Source organism: Dreissena polymorpha, chromosome 3, assembly GCF_020536995.1.
Source record: "Dreissena polymorpha isolate Duluth1 chromosome 3, UMN_Dpol_1.0, whole genome shotgun sequence".
In the NCBI taxonomy this organism is placed as follows: Eukaryota; Metazoa; Mollusca; class Bivalvia; order Myida; family Dreissenidae; genus Dreissena; species Dreissena polymorpha.
In genome coordinates, this window is record NC_068357.1 from 5,986,491 (window position 1) to 6,000,943 (window position 14,453).

At 34.5% G+C, this 14,453-nt stretch overlaps 1 protein-coding gene across 1 annotated transcript; it reads right to left on the reverse strand.

Moving 5' to 3' along the window:
* Positions 1-616: 616 nt before the first annotated feature.
* LOC127875375 (uncharacterized) lies at positions 617-11,763 on the reverse strand. The gene is made up of 2 exons (XM_052420415.1): positions 11,587-11,763; positions 617-820 (listed from the first exon to the last, which is right to left on the reverse strand). The coding sequence occupies exons 1-2, from the start codon at positions 11,761-11,763 to the stop codon at positions 617-619; spliced, it is 381 nt and encodes a 126-aa protein (XP_052276375.1).
* Between the last annotated feature and the right edge of the window lie 2,690 nt (positions 11,764-14,453).

Genomic DNA, 14,453 nt, shown 5'->3' on the forward strand with positions numbered 1-14,453 from the left:
ACCTAGTTCTTCAGTGTAAGACCTACCTAGGTGACATTTTGTCTGCAAGACATGTCTTAAGTACAATTTTAGGTGACATTTTGTCTGCAAGACATGTCTTAAGTACGACTTTAGGTGACATTTTGTCTGCAAGACATGTCTTAAGTACGACTTTAGGTGACATTTTGTCTACAAAACATGTCTTAAGTACGACTTTAGGTGACATTTTGTCTGCAAGACATGTCTTAAGTACGACTTTAGGTGACATTTTGTCTGCAAAATATGTCTTAAGTACGACTTTAGGTGACATTTTGTCTGCAAGACATGTCTTAAGTGCGACTTTAGGTGACATTTTGTCTGCAAGACATGTCTTAAGTACGACTTTAGGTGACATTTTGTCTGCAAGACATGTCTTAAGTACGACTTTAGTAGTCTGTGTAGTTACAGTTTCAACATTTAAAAACTTTTCAACACAGACCTCAAATTATTTTTCATAGCCAAATCGGAGAAAGACAAATGCAACAATTGTATTGTCCAATGGGAGTTTTGTTTAGCCTCGGGCTAGGACTACTGGTGTTGAAAGTAATTCCTACGAGAGGAAAAAGTCCAAGTATACAGTGCTGCTAGAAGCTTGCAATCAAAAAGCCGGGCGTACTTGGTTGTTCCCCATAGAGGTAGGCGTTAGAGGGTTCTGTAACCAATCCGTGTGCCGACTGATGTCACCAGTCTGGTATACTGGCAGGGATACACGGCGGATTATCCAGAAACTATTCCATGATGCAGGGCGGTCGTCTAGCTGGTTGTGGCTGAGGCGAGATGTTGCAGCTTGGAAGAAATAGAGCTATCGACATTCACACCGAAGCTTCGGTGACCCCATCCTCTCGAAATGTCCATGGTTCATGGGCGAAACCTTGAGGACGGAGGGACTCCATGCTGACGATGAATGTCGATCAACAATACACAACCGCCATAAAACCTGAGTCGACAGAAGATTCATGGGTGGGTGTGATATTGTATTCAACTAATTTATAATAATAAACCGCAATATATAAGAGTTTCTATTAATCTTCCAAAGTCCGGAGTAAGTGAATTCCGAACATTTGTTTGCTTATGTATGATTTTGTTCTTATGAGTTTAGTGGTAATATTATGTTCTGTATGTATTTTAATAATAATATAGAAAATGTTCAAAGAAACTAATGTTTGATAACAATTTTATATGACAGTTGTGTTTATAAACACAAATAAGAAATCGATCCATTTAATAATAAAATTTGTCTTCAACTTTAAAATAAAACAGCCTCCAAGACCATATTGGTCTAAAATTTAAGTACTCATTTTACATCCGTTGCAAAATATGAAAAGCAATCTTATATCAATGTTCATTTTTGAAATAAGATTACTGTTTGTAACACAGAGTAAACCTCATTATGAAATGAAGTAAAACTCATTTAACACGTATTTGTATACATTTACTGCAATCATGATAACTTGTTAACTTTGAATAACGAACATTCAGTTTAAATTATATAATAAAAAAACAACCTCACACATCGTTACATTAGTTACAAAAGCAACAATAAAATACAAATGTGAGTAACGCTTTGAAAAGCAGATGTACATCATGTATGAACACAATATGTAGAGTGAATTATTGGGAGCATAGATATATTATGAACGAATTGCACGGTCAATGTATACAATTAAAAACCAAATATTTAATAACATTCAAATAGTTAATCTTCCAAAGACGTAAATCCGTGTATGAACTCATCAATAAAAAGGTTTACAACTTTATATTCATATTTTCTTTGGAAAAAAAATGTTGAAACAAAAGTTAATTTGTCATTTAGGCCAAAGAGTCTCAGCATGAGTATGAGACGTCTTCCAAGATTCTCTCAATCACATTATCATTGAGCAAACTGAAAACGGATATCTCGGTAATGGACAAGGCAGCGTAACTTGAGGTTTTGGACCGCCTGTCGCTTTTTGTCATCAAACCTGTCTTCTTTGTCTGAACACCCATTCTGAAGCTATCCTGTGGTTACCGTACAACCATTTTTTGTCAACCACGTGGCTAAAATTCTGTTTCGGGATATCAAGGTAACACATTTGTGTATTTGCTCTCCGTGCTGCCAACCATGTCAAACACCGTTTCAACTAGAACGCCATACGTTGTCTTAATTGTCTGAAATGCCAACGGTTTTCAGTCGTCTAAGTTGCGAACTGAGTAAGATGATTAAATGCAGTTTGAATCGTTTGTGTTTTCCAACGACTGCTGGCGGATGGTTGCGTCACGTTTTGGTATCGTAAGCTGATATTCAATGACAGGGCGACTTTCAGAAACTATGGCCAGCTAATGTGGTATTGAAGTTTAACCAAAGTTATTCACGAAGCGGAAATTTTGTAATAGTTTCGACAGATGCACAATGCATTGCGTGATATGTCAAACATGCGTTGGGATACTAGTACATTAATTGTAAATAACATGTCATCGTTGCGGAGTCTAATTTGTGTTTCAGACTAAAAAGTTTCCAAGAAGTGAATAAAAGAAATCCAGCTAAACATGAGAAGAATAAATGCGATATTATATATTAGTATTACCGTTTAAGTATCACGAAACATCGTTCCATTGTCTTCGTTTGCAGACCAATCATTGTTTTCACAGTATATATGGACCCAGTCAAATAATATTAAGAGAATGTGACTCTCATGAGTAATGCATTTATAATGTCATATTAATAGGTCTGCAAGTCGTTCTAAATGAGAGAAAGGTCATTTTCAATCGTATGCAAACATACTATTTGATTTTTTTTTCGCGTTTGTATCTTCGATGCATTACAATTAAAAATAGAGCAAGCGAAGCAATAAAATTTAGCTTTATCAGTCACATAGATACTTGGAATGGAACAAGAGTTAGTTTCCAAACCTCATATAACATAGCGTGATGGAGAAAGTACTTGAGTTCCATTATTCCTTCGAAGAAGAGAGGTGCATTGTTTTGCTGGATTGCGGTCGGTCGGTCTTTCGGTCTGTCGGTAGACCAGTTCTTTTCCGATCAATAACTTGTGAACCGACTGACAAATTTGCTTGATACTTCCCATATACTTTGGCTTTGCAAGTAGATTACCCTTTTTGAAATTGTGGTCACTAGGACATAGCTTAAGGTCACTTTCACACTAAGGTGAACATTGTTTCCGATTAATAACTTGTGAACCGACTAACAAATTGGCTTGATGCTTCCTGGTGCATTGGCGTCTGACAGTAGATGACCCCTTTTGAAATTGGGTTCACCAGGTCAAAGATCAAGGTCACTGTCACACTAAGTTTGAAATCGTTTCCGATAAAAAAACTCGTCAACTGATTCACCGATTGGCTTAATACTTCCCATTTGCATAAGCTTTGGACAGTAGATGACCCCAATTAAAATGTGTAGATTAGTTTAAAGGTCAGGGTCACTGTCACAATAAGTGTGAAAATCCTTTCCGATAAATTAGACGTCAACGAATGGACCAATTAGATTGATACTTTACAGGTGCATTGGCATTGGACAGTAGATGTCCCGTAGGGTCACTAATTCAAGGGTTAAGGTCACTGTGACAATTAGTGTTTAATTGGTTTCCGTTCGATATATCATCAAAGGATTGAGTGATGGGACTCATACTTTGCAGATGCATTGGCCTGAACAGTAGATCAAAACCAATTAAAATGGTGGTCAATTAGCAAAGTCACTGTGAACTTGAATGCGAAAATCATGTCCGATTGATAACTTTTCAGCGGATAGACCGATCGGACTGACTTTTCGCCGATGCATTGGCCTCGCACAATTTCTATTGGTAACGCAGCAACGACTCCACCATGGCGCCTAATACATTGCCAAATGTTTTGGTCTTGGTCACTATTTGACTTAAGGGGTGGCACGTGCAACAGAAATGTCAAAGCTAAATCTGTCCTGTCAATGTCACACTTAGAGGCCAGTTGACAACATAATTTCAATTTTTTACTTTTAATGTTGATAAATGAAATCACAATAAACGGGCGATATGCAAATCAATATTAACAAAGGGAAGTGTTTTAAACTGTGTAGTAAACGAACACAGATTCTAACCACTGACTGCCGACTGAGTTTACCACAATTTTAGTATTTGCAATGAATATCTACTAAATCAGCTATATCGATTTTCCGGAAAGAAAATTGATTATCGCTAACTTTCTCATCCAGCAACGATAAATCTATGTTATTCGAGCATCGTAACATCACTAGTTATAGTACTATAATATTCTCAACAAAACCACGCGAAAGACGTCGGATCCCGAACATATCCGATAAAATTTGCTGAGGTCCGATAAAATTTCCGAAACTGTCGGACCTGGTGCCCGACCAATAAATAGACATGTGAAACTTAGATTCAACATGATCAAGAAACTAGGAAGTGTAAAAACACAACAACAACGGACTGATGTAAGTATATTTATTTTACTTTTACATTTTATTTAAATTTAAAATAAAACCGATTTTAGCAAAAAGTCGAATAGTGATCAACGTTTATTTCGTATTAATATTCGATCTATATCTCGACTTCACTCTCGACGAAATTGTTAGCGCAATAACAACATTACATAGCTTTCTACACTTTTAACTGAATTTGTAAACCTTTTTTCATAGATAGCATTTAAATTAAGTTGTTATTTTATTGTGTTTGAAATTGTTGAACATTGTGGACGTCATTAATAGAAACTAACTTTATTTAAGATATTTTCTATTGTTTGGTTAAAAAAGAACGAGGTCCAGTAAAATCTGGTGAGGTCCGGTATATTTAAAAGTTATCGGACCTCATGTCCGGTACGATGTTTTTTATTTTTCGCTTGCTTGTTCTCAACCCATTAACTATAACGATGATTTAACATATTTGCAAAATTATGTGTCAACTAAAAACTTATGTAAGTCACACTAATACGATAAGATTAACTCTTTTGATCAGTTTTGTTACAAACAAACCTGTGTCAAGGCCCAGTTGGAGGGGGAGCGTCTGTCTCCGACCACTCTTGTTTCTTCCGTTTTTCTACCGTTCACTGTGCATTTTCAAATAATGTTTTGAATGCAAAATCGTTAAAAAGCTAAGGAGTCCGAGAAAACACAATATTGTACATCAATGATATTCCGCAACATGAACACACAATGTTTTCCGCAGCATACACACAATTTTTTTTCAACATAATACACACACATACACACACAATATGTTTTTGCGCAACATACACACACAATGCTTTTCAGCAACACACACAATGCTTTTCCGCAACATACACACACAATGCTTTTCCGCAACACACACACACACACACAATTATTTTCCGCAACATACATACACAATGCTTTTCCGCAACATACACACAGAATGCTTTTACGCAACATACACACACAATGCTTTTCCGCAACATTCACACACACTGATTTTCCGCAACATACACACACAATGGTTTTCCGCAACATACAGTCGCAGTAATTTGCCAAAAACATACACACGATGATTTACCGCAACATACACACACAATTCTTTAACGAAACATTCACAAACAATGCTAAACGACAATATACACAGAACGCTTTGCCGCAGCGTATAGACGCAGTTATAAGACGCAACCTACACATACCATTCTTTGCCGTAACATACAAACACAATGCTTCCGCGAGTCAAACTACCTTACCCTTACCGTAGCCTGCACGTACACAGCTTTTCAGCAACCTACATGCACAATGATTTATTGCATGATGTATTTTTATTCACCATACTATTCAAGCAACTCAAAAATCCGATGTGTCACTGCAAACGTTTAGTCAATGCCTAGTCTTTGACAAAACGATTATGCCATGGGGATCACAAAAATTCATTAGGCTTTTGTTTATTAAACTCTTCATATTATCCCTCAAGAGGGCTTTTGGTCTTCCGATATTCTCTCGACAACATTTTGCCAATACAACAACCTCAAAAATTGCTTACTAGTCATTTGTTGTGTTCATGTACGAACTTCATAATCGTGCAAAAAAACACAATTACTGTTGTTATTTTTTACATGTAATATATTGCAAAACAAGTAAAAACAAAAATAAATTAAACGAAGAAAAGAAAACAAACAGAAAATGATCAGTTAAAAAGTGTAAAGTATGGTAATCACATGCAGCTTGCTCACAATTATGTTGTCAACATGTAAACATGAAAAGGACCAAACAAGGAAACACTTATTAAAAGCCGATATTTCTCTTAAAATATGTGACCTAATTGTTTTCATTGTGTATGTATTTTTGCTAAGCATCATGACTATACTGATGATATACCAGTATAAAAGTATCATAAAATTCTGATTGTCATAGGGATTTTACCCCTTCAGTCTAGCTACCCATTTGATTTTTCTCATTAATAATATTGATGAAATAATTTTGAAACACGCATGTAGTTTGAGAAGGAATATATTGGTATCTAAACATGGCAGTTTGATTGCTATATACAGGTAAATAATGATCTATCTTTTCGGAAATATCGTTTCCCTCTTATTCGTAAAAACCACATTAACACCAGTAAGCATAATGAGCTCGATAGAAAGAAAAGTACAGTTTACTTTAGAATAAACAGAAAACACGTGTTCAAAATACATAATTCAATATCTAACATAATCATGTTTAGATTGGCTTCTTGTTAATGTATTAATTAAAAGTCCATTTTGTTGTATGTTGACAAATGTTATAGATAGATAGATTTATTTCAGTATATAAAATACATGTAGCATGGTACACAACATAATTACAAATTTCTACATATAATGAAATACAAATGCAAAATATCACAGATCAGCTAATAGACAAGAGCTTTAAAGCAATTCGATAGCTGGTTATGAACAGTACTGGCTAGCATAAAATTCTCATTCAAGTAAGTAGGGGCAGAACCTGAGTGTATTTTAAAAACATGGTTTAGAATAATCTGTTCTACTCTTTTTTCAACAGGTAACCAGCCCAACTGAAGAAAGTATTCTTTATTGATGTGACTTCTTTGATCTAGTCTGAAACTAAACATAATGATCTTGTTCTGTGTGACCTGGGGTCTGTTCTTCAGATTCTGAGAAATGCCATAATACCATATAGAACAGACATAATCAAAATGACATTGAATCAATGACATAATAAACATTTTTTTAGTATCTAATGATAAAAACCTTTGCTTTCTGTATAGGAACTTAAGTCTTGCATTTGCCTTCTTAATGACCGATGTAACCATACTTTCAAAACTTAAACATTGATCTAAAGTAGCACCCAAATATTTGAGTCAGTGTGCTGTATGACTGTACAATTGCTCGAAATATTAAGGTTAAACTCATTCTTTAACTTAAATGTTATGCATTTGCGATACATAAAGCATTAAATGAATTTGTCCAAGACGTTGTATATTGGATTGATTTAAGACATATAAATAAAGGTTTTTATTCGATTACTTGCACAAACAATTCAACTTGTGTACCTTTGGGGACAGATGATAAATTTTAACATCGACGCATTTTCTTTGAATTATTTACGTATGAATAACTGACCTTGAGATCTGATAATTGATGAGAAACGAACTATACTACAATAAATTACATAATTAAGGTCATAACAAATTGTCTAAGCATATTTTGCCACCCTTTATTTAAGACTTTTTTACATTTGTGTTTAAAATTTCGTTACTTAAATGCCATTCATCGCTTTTGTTTCTTTTAGAATCATATACTAGTAATTGCTTTTTGAACACTTAAAGTAGGCATTTATTTGTCCATATATTGTGTGTTTTAGATTCATATTATGTTGTGTTTTCTACCTCAAAAATGTCAACTTTTTAACGTAAATTTCCTGTGTGTTTTAGATTATTTTTTCGAGCAGCTTGAGTAACTTTAATAGTCAGTTTTCATTCATTGAATAAAGTTAAATAGTGTAAGTTTTACCTTACTTATTTAACACTGAGCAATTAAGGTAAATAATTTTTTAACCTTAATAGCTACGCGTTGAAACACATTTTAAAGATAACACCAAAATTGGGTATACTACCGACATAGCACTGTAAAGGTGCTGATAGATAGTAATGAGTTTGCTGTGTCATCATACCTTGACGTACACGTTGAATATATGTTCCCAAGAGTCACAAAACTTACTGACAGTTTGAAAACCTCAGAGAAAAGCAATAACAAGAGAAAGTTCTTGTAACGCTTATTACTTTGTGCATTTAAAAAATGCATACACATATCAGTATGTATTTCTCTTTCAGCGGTTTGTATAATGTGCCCATTCCACATGTTCATGAAAGTCCGAATCCGTCATTCGTTTTAAAAGCCTATAAAATATATGTTGACGGAAATGTATTATGAATTTTAAATCCTAGTGAACAAAATACAAGCATGACACTAGAAGATGCGTGGGAAAACTTCCCAATCAGGTTTGTGTACTACCCATGACAACAACGTTTGAATATCATACCATTGCATTAGTTTTCTGTTTCTTCTAGCCGCTTCCCAAAGATGTTGTTATTAAATACGATGAAGATCAGACGCATGTCGTGCCAACACTTGAAAACACTTTCACTCTTAATACGCTCTCGGATTCATTCATAACTTACACTCAAGCGTACATGCATACAAATGTGTATTATGAAAGAAAAAGACAATTAATTTTCTCACGAAAGACCATATCCAAACGTGTTTCTGTGTGAAGAACCATTGTGTTTTGTGTATCGTTTATTAAATAAAAATTCATTTAATCTAAAACACAATATACGAGTTCTAAAACAGATTTCCAAAGAACATGTGTGTATTGCAAGCACAAATCCTTTCCCGGTGTAATATTTCGAGAAAACTAATGTATTAATGTAAAGCAAACTATATATTGTTATGTACTTTGCTCTCATAAATAGCTCACTATATTCAGTAATATCATTATTGATAATGCTATTTTCTTATGCAATTTTATGCAATGGAGAGCACATTTCACGCTGAGTTTCAACATTAAATGCATTCGTTCCACAACGTCAACAGGAAATTGAAAGCTGTGGTTCTATTAGGGTTTCATTGGTTTAGCCTCGTTTTTGCCTAGCGACCTGTTGCCCCTTCTACTTTCTACTTCCTTCAATATAAACAACAACAAAACGATACGGTTCCCAGATATAAATGTTATAAAAACGGAATGGAAAGATTTACATTAGAAAGCCAATTCCACTGTCAGTATACGTATACTGTTTCAGATTTAAATTTATAGATATATATTGTATACATGTATGATATCACGCAATGACAGGCCCTGTGAGTTTCAAAAGTACTTTATTCCATACAGTGACTTTTCCCTCAAACTTGATTAAGTAGAATGAACAGCGGCAAACACATCATATTCTGTATAACTTTTGAGTTTTATCTGAGATTTTCAGGAAAAGCTGAGTTGGGCCGAGGACAAGTGTAGCCTTTTGAAGGGCAAGACGTGCATTTTCAAAGAGTGTCTAAATATCATCACACCGCAGGGAGTGAACGATTTCTACCGACAATGCATTGCAAGCGCCTGCGGGTAAGACCACAATAATGTCACTAACGAGTCTTAAAATACTGGAAGGTGTTACTTTACTGATCAATATATTCAATTTGCATAATATTAACGCGTTCAACGTTTTGTTACCTTAATGTATCTGTCACGTAATTACACATTGTTCCTTGATAATACACAGTAACAACAAAAGTTCATTTCTGTTTTCATCGAGATTTATTTCTGTTCTATATTTTCTAACACAACGCTTCTAATGTTCATGAAGTACAATTTAACAGCGCGGCGGCCTATTGGCCGCCACGTCAAGAAAGCGTGACTACTCTACTCGATTGTCAAACTAGCTCCAGGTCCGTTAAAATTACTCCGCTTGTATACCCATTTCGTTACGTACTCGCCTAATTCGTGACCCACGCCTGTCATCAAGTAATGGGCGTCAAACGTGTGCATACCGGACTTTTACGCCTCTGTACTCAAGGTCTCCATTCATTTTGACATCTACAATTTGTATTCACACCTGGAAAACGCATCGGAATGTCGCTTCTTCCCGCTTAATGTACCTACTAATTGTTTTTATGCATTTTGCGAGTCACGATTCTTATATTTTTACGCATCGGAATGTCGCTTCTTCCCGCTTAATGTACCTACTAATTGTTTATATGCATTTTGCGAGTCACGATTCTTATATTTTTCTGTTCGTTACATATTACTGAAATATATATATTATCCTTTCATAAAATAAACTCATAATAATAAAATACATTGCATATATATTTTACTGAAATATACCCATTATAACCCGTTACATTACATATCGAACACAGTACGCGAACATTGTTTTAAGTTGCAATTAAGTTGAAAATGGTCAAAATTAGAATGATCCATTACAACAGACATTTACATATCTCGTAAAATAGTCTTATAGAGGTTTAAATTTCATTAAGACCAGGTGAGGTGTTAAATAAATATGGTATCTTACTGGTATACCTCATGTTATTTAGAAGAAAGAGTACGGTAATAGTTTTGCGCGAAAAATGCACGGGTTTCTCGTTTCGGGGCTACTATTAGTTGCAAATCTATTGATTCGCCATTCGTGTATTTAAAAGTGAAAGTGGGTGGAAATAACACAGGGGATAAACCCGCCTAATCGTCTCTAAATAAGCATGTGTGTGTGAGTTTAAATAATCAACTATATTAGTTTTACGTGAGTAATATTGCAATGATAAAGTCGGTATATGTTTTTTTTTCAGTTCCGTTTTTTTAGTTCATGTGAGATGAAATCCTGACACGAACCGATTCTTTTACTGCGAAAGTAAGTTAAGGAACTGTTTTATTTAAGTCTTAAGCAGCTAAGTTTACTAAGTTTAAAACGGAATCTGAATATGCTCTGGCCTTAGCAACAATGAGATGCATACTGGGGGTAGGAACTTAAAACATTGTTCATGGTAACGATTTAGATAACATTGCAAAAAACGAATCCCTATACATATCACAATACAATATAACAAATGTGGCCTGATGATTGGTAAGTTTTATTTATTAAAAAAAGAACAAATTCACATTATGAGCATTAAATAATAGTTTTACAAAAAAACAACAAAATACAACGTTTATACTCAAATAACTATTACACGTATAATTAATCGGATAAACATTGTAATCAAACATGGCGCTGGAATGTCGATTTGTAAACCAATTGCTACGCATCAATGAGAAAATAGTACATGTATAAAAAGTCTTAAACTAAAAATTATGTACAGAAAAATAAAAATCATTAAATACAAAGACAAACTTATCTGCTTTCGGGATACTCTCGTTGAATATGTTCGAAGTAAATGAGAAAATATACTCATTTTCGTGCGCGCAAACGCACGTGAAAATATTCATTTTCTCCCTTTACTGAGAAAATTTACCCCGAGAGCAAGTATATTTCCTCTATATATTATCAACCCGCAAATTCAAACGATAAAACTAACACAACTATATATAGCAAAATCAAACTATATTATGGCTATTCAATAATATAAAAACATCAACAACAACAAAAAAGACAGAAATTACCTCGGTCTCCACCGCCGCCATCTCCCGCGCACTACAGGATTTCCGGCAGTTGGGGTTCATCCAATTAGGGTTCAGCGAGCACTCGTTGCTGAGCGCCCAGTTGTCGCACTCAAGAGTGTTGTGGATGTTTTCACACTCGACGCACAAGCGACACGACTTTCGACAGTTATCGGGCATCCAAGCTCGGTTTATCTGACACTCGCCTTCTGCCGCCCATTTATCGCACTCCTCCGTGTTGGGGTGCTTGTTTGAGCAGCTCTCTGCAATGCGTACATACTCAAATCATAACGAGACCAATTTATTTGTCGACATGCCTATTTGATTTTGCACACGCCAGAAACACTTTACAAAGGGGCCATTTATATGCAAATACTGATTTTAGACCGTTCTTATGATTAGGCAGATATCTGGTAAATATGTCGACTAAAACTCAATCGAAAGGCGTGTTTTGTGAATATGCAAGTTTGTGGGCTAGAAATGAGAAATAAACATACTAAAATAGCACACTAATATGATGCCCGCTAAATATAACATTAGTCTAGACAAGTACACACGTTTCGTTGTTTAACTAACGTATAAAAAACACACAAGCACACGCGCAAGAGCACACGCCCACGCTCACACACACGCACGCACACACACATATACACACACCATGTCGCACAGATTTTGAGACTATTGTAAAATATAGTTCGTATTATGATTGCAAAAAAATGTATGAGGCAGATGATGTTTTAATGGGAAATGTTTCACGTTATCGTTGTTTATCAGTCAATAAAACACGCCTGATGCGTGCTTATTTAATATTTGAGGCTACCTACAATATTCACTTACGTGCAAAACATCCCACAATCAACGAACATGCCAGACAGTATTGCAGCAGAAGATACATCTACAAACAAGCCGAATAAATACTTCGTTAATGATCAGAAAGGCGTTGATTACGAAAAAGATTATGATAATAATGATGACATTGGTGCTGACGATGGCGAAGATGATGAAAATAATGGTATAGTTGTTGATGATGTTGATGTTGATGATAATGATATGATGATGATGATGGTGATGATTATGAAGTTGATAATAATGATATGATGATGATGATGATGATGGTGATGATTATGATGTTGATGATAATGATTATGGTGGTTATATTTGGTGGTGTAGGATATGGCGAAAGTGGTGTTTATGATGCCGACTACGACTATGTCAACGAGGCCGGCAGCGATTACGATCATAATTCGGATGAGGATGAGAATAAGCATGTCAACTATCAAAATAATTCATCGAATTACTATTATTGTTAAGTGAAACTTTTGAATAACGTTTTGTTTTTTAAAGAAAAAATAATAGCAATAAATATGTATAAGCATCACTATTGGTATTAGAGTATGCATTAGAACTTAAATAATTATTATAGCAACGATATAAAAATAATCTTACCTTTATCAAAAATCTCACCTAACCAGTATACACGTTAAGAAGTAGTTGGTAATTATACCCTAGAGAGAGACGGAGCTGTCGTATTTATATTAATATTTTTGACTCTCCCAAAAAAAAACAACATATTATGCTATTTTTTTGAAAGTCAATTCATAGAAAATTTTAATTCGTATCCTGTTTACTTATTCATTGGCCAATTCCCATCAATCATTTATCCATTTTTCACGACATGTAGTACGTTGACGATGGACAATTTCCACAAAAACATATTAAAGCCCCCAGCCCACGAATACTTTGCATCACTCGTTTATAATGAACATCTTTAACAACAAATTGTATTGACATCGGTCAAATAATAATGGTTTGATAAACATTAATTGTTAAGCTTCTGTAAACACGATGGCTGGTGCATACGTGAGAGTAAATTAGGTAAGTAAACTACGTTCGGTAAAGAATAATTATATTTGCTTTTAAAAATTAACATTATAAAATAATAAAACATAATCTTTCTTACGAAATAAATAGGTTTAGTTCTTACATTACAAGTGATATATTAAACTTTGGTAATTTTCCGAATAAAGAGGCAGCGGGCATTATTTTCACACTGTATATTACAAAATGTAGCAACAATAATGTTTAACATTGTAGAGGTAAAACGCTAGTCAGACGTTTAACCAATCTTTATTCATTTTGTTACATGAGTTTTCAAGTAAACAAAACAAACATATCTCATATCTTCAGCGTTTATCTTTATTATGCTGGGTAATTTAATTAATTTCAAATGATGATTAACCATAACAGAAACGGTATTATCACAACAACTATATGCCTATTGTTTTTAGACCTTTTTAAACACGTTTATTCATATGTGTTATGTCTGACAAAAGTTATAAAATTTACGATTCATCAACATGTGAGCATATCCATTTAACTGCACATAATTATTGCTTAGTTAAATCAGTGACAAGCTTTATTGAACATCAACAACGTACGAGTCCTAACCCGGATTTACTAGGCAGTGACATATTCGTGTAATAAGTCAACAGGCCTTTCTTATGAAATCCGTGACAAATTGTAATGAACAACAAATAGGTACGATCCTAAGCCGGATTTACTAGTAAGTAACATATATGATTAATAACTCAAAATACAATTTTGATTGATTATCGCTCTCGTGGTTCTATTTGACCGACGCATCAAATCTTACATTTCGCTGACTTTAAAGCACCAAAAAATAAAAAGAGGGACAAAATGGGCTATTATAGCTGCCCAGTGTTATGTGGCGTGGTCATTTTTGCATGATTTGAACACTATTTGTAAAGGACCAGAAGCTAATGTTACATATCATATAACAAAGCTTTGTTCTTTGTGGTTTCAGATTAGTTTGTTTAAGTTGTTGTGATATATGCGTCAATACAAATCTG

Excerpts from the sequence above, each read along its gene's own strand:
- LOC127875375 (XM_052420415.1), bottom strand. The coding sequence starts at position 11,763 with ATGCCCGATAACTGTCGAAAGTCGTGTCGCTTGTGCGTCGAGTGTGAA. Across the intron at positions 821-11,586 it reads TGGCGGCGGTGGAGACCGAG|CTCTATTTCTTCCAAGCTGC; the intron begins GTAATTTCTGTC and ends GAATGTCGATAG.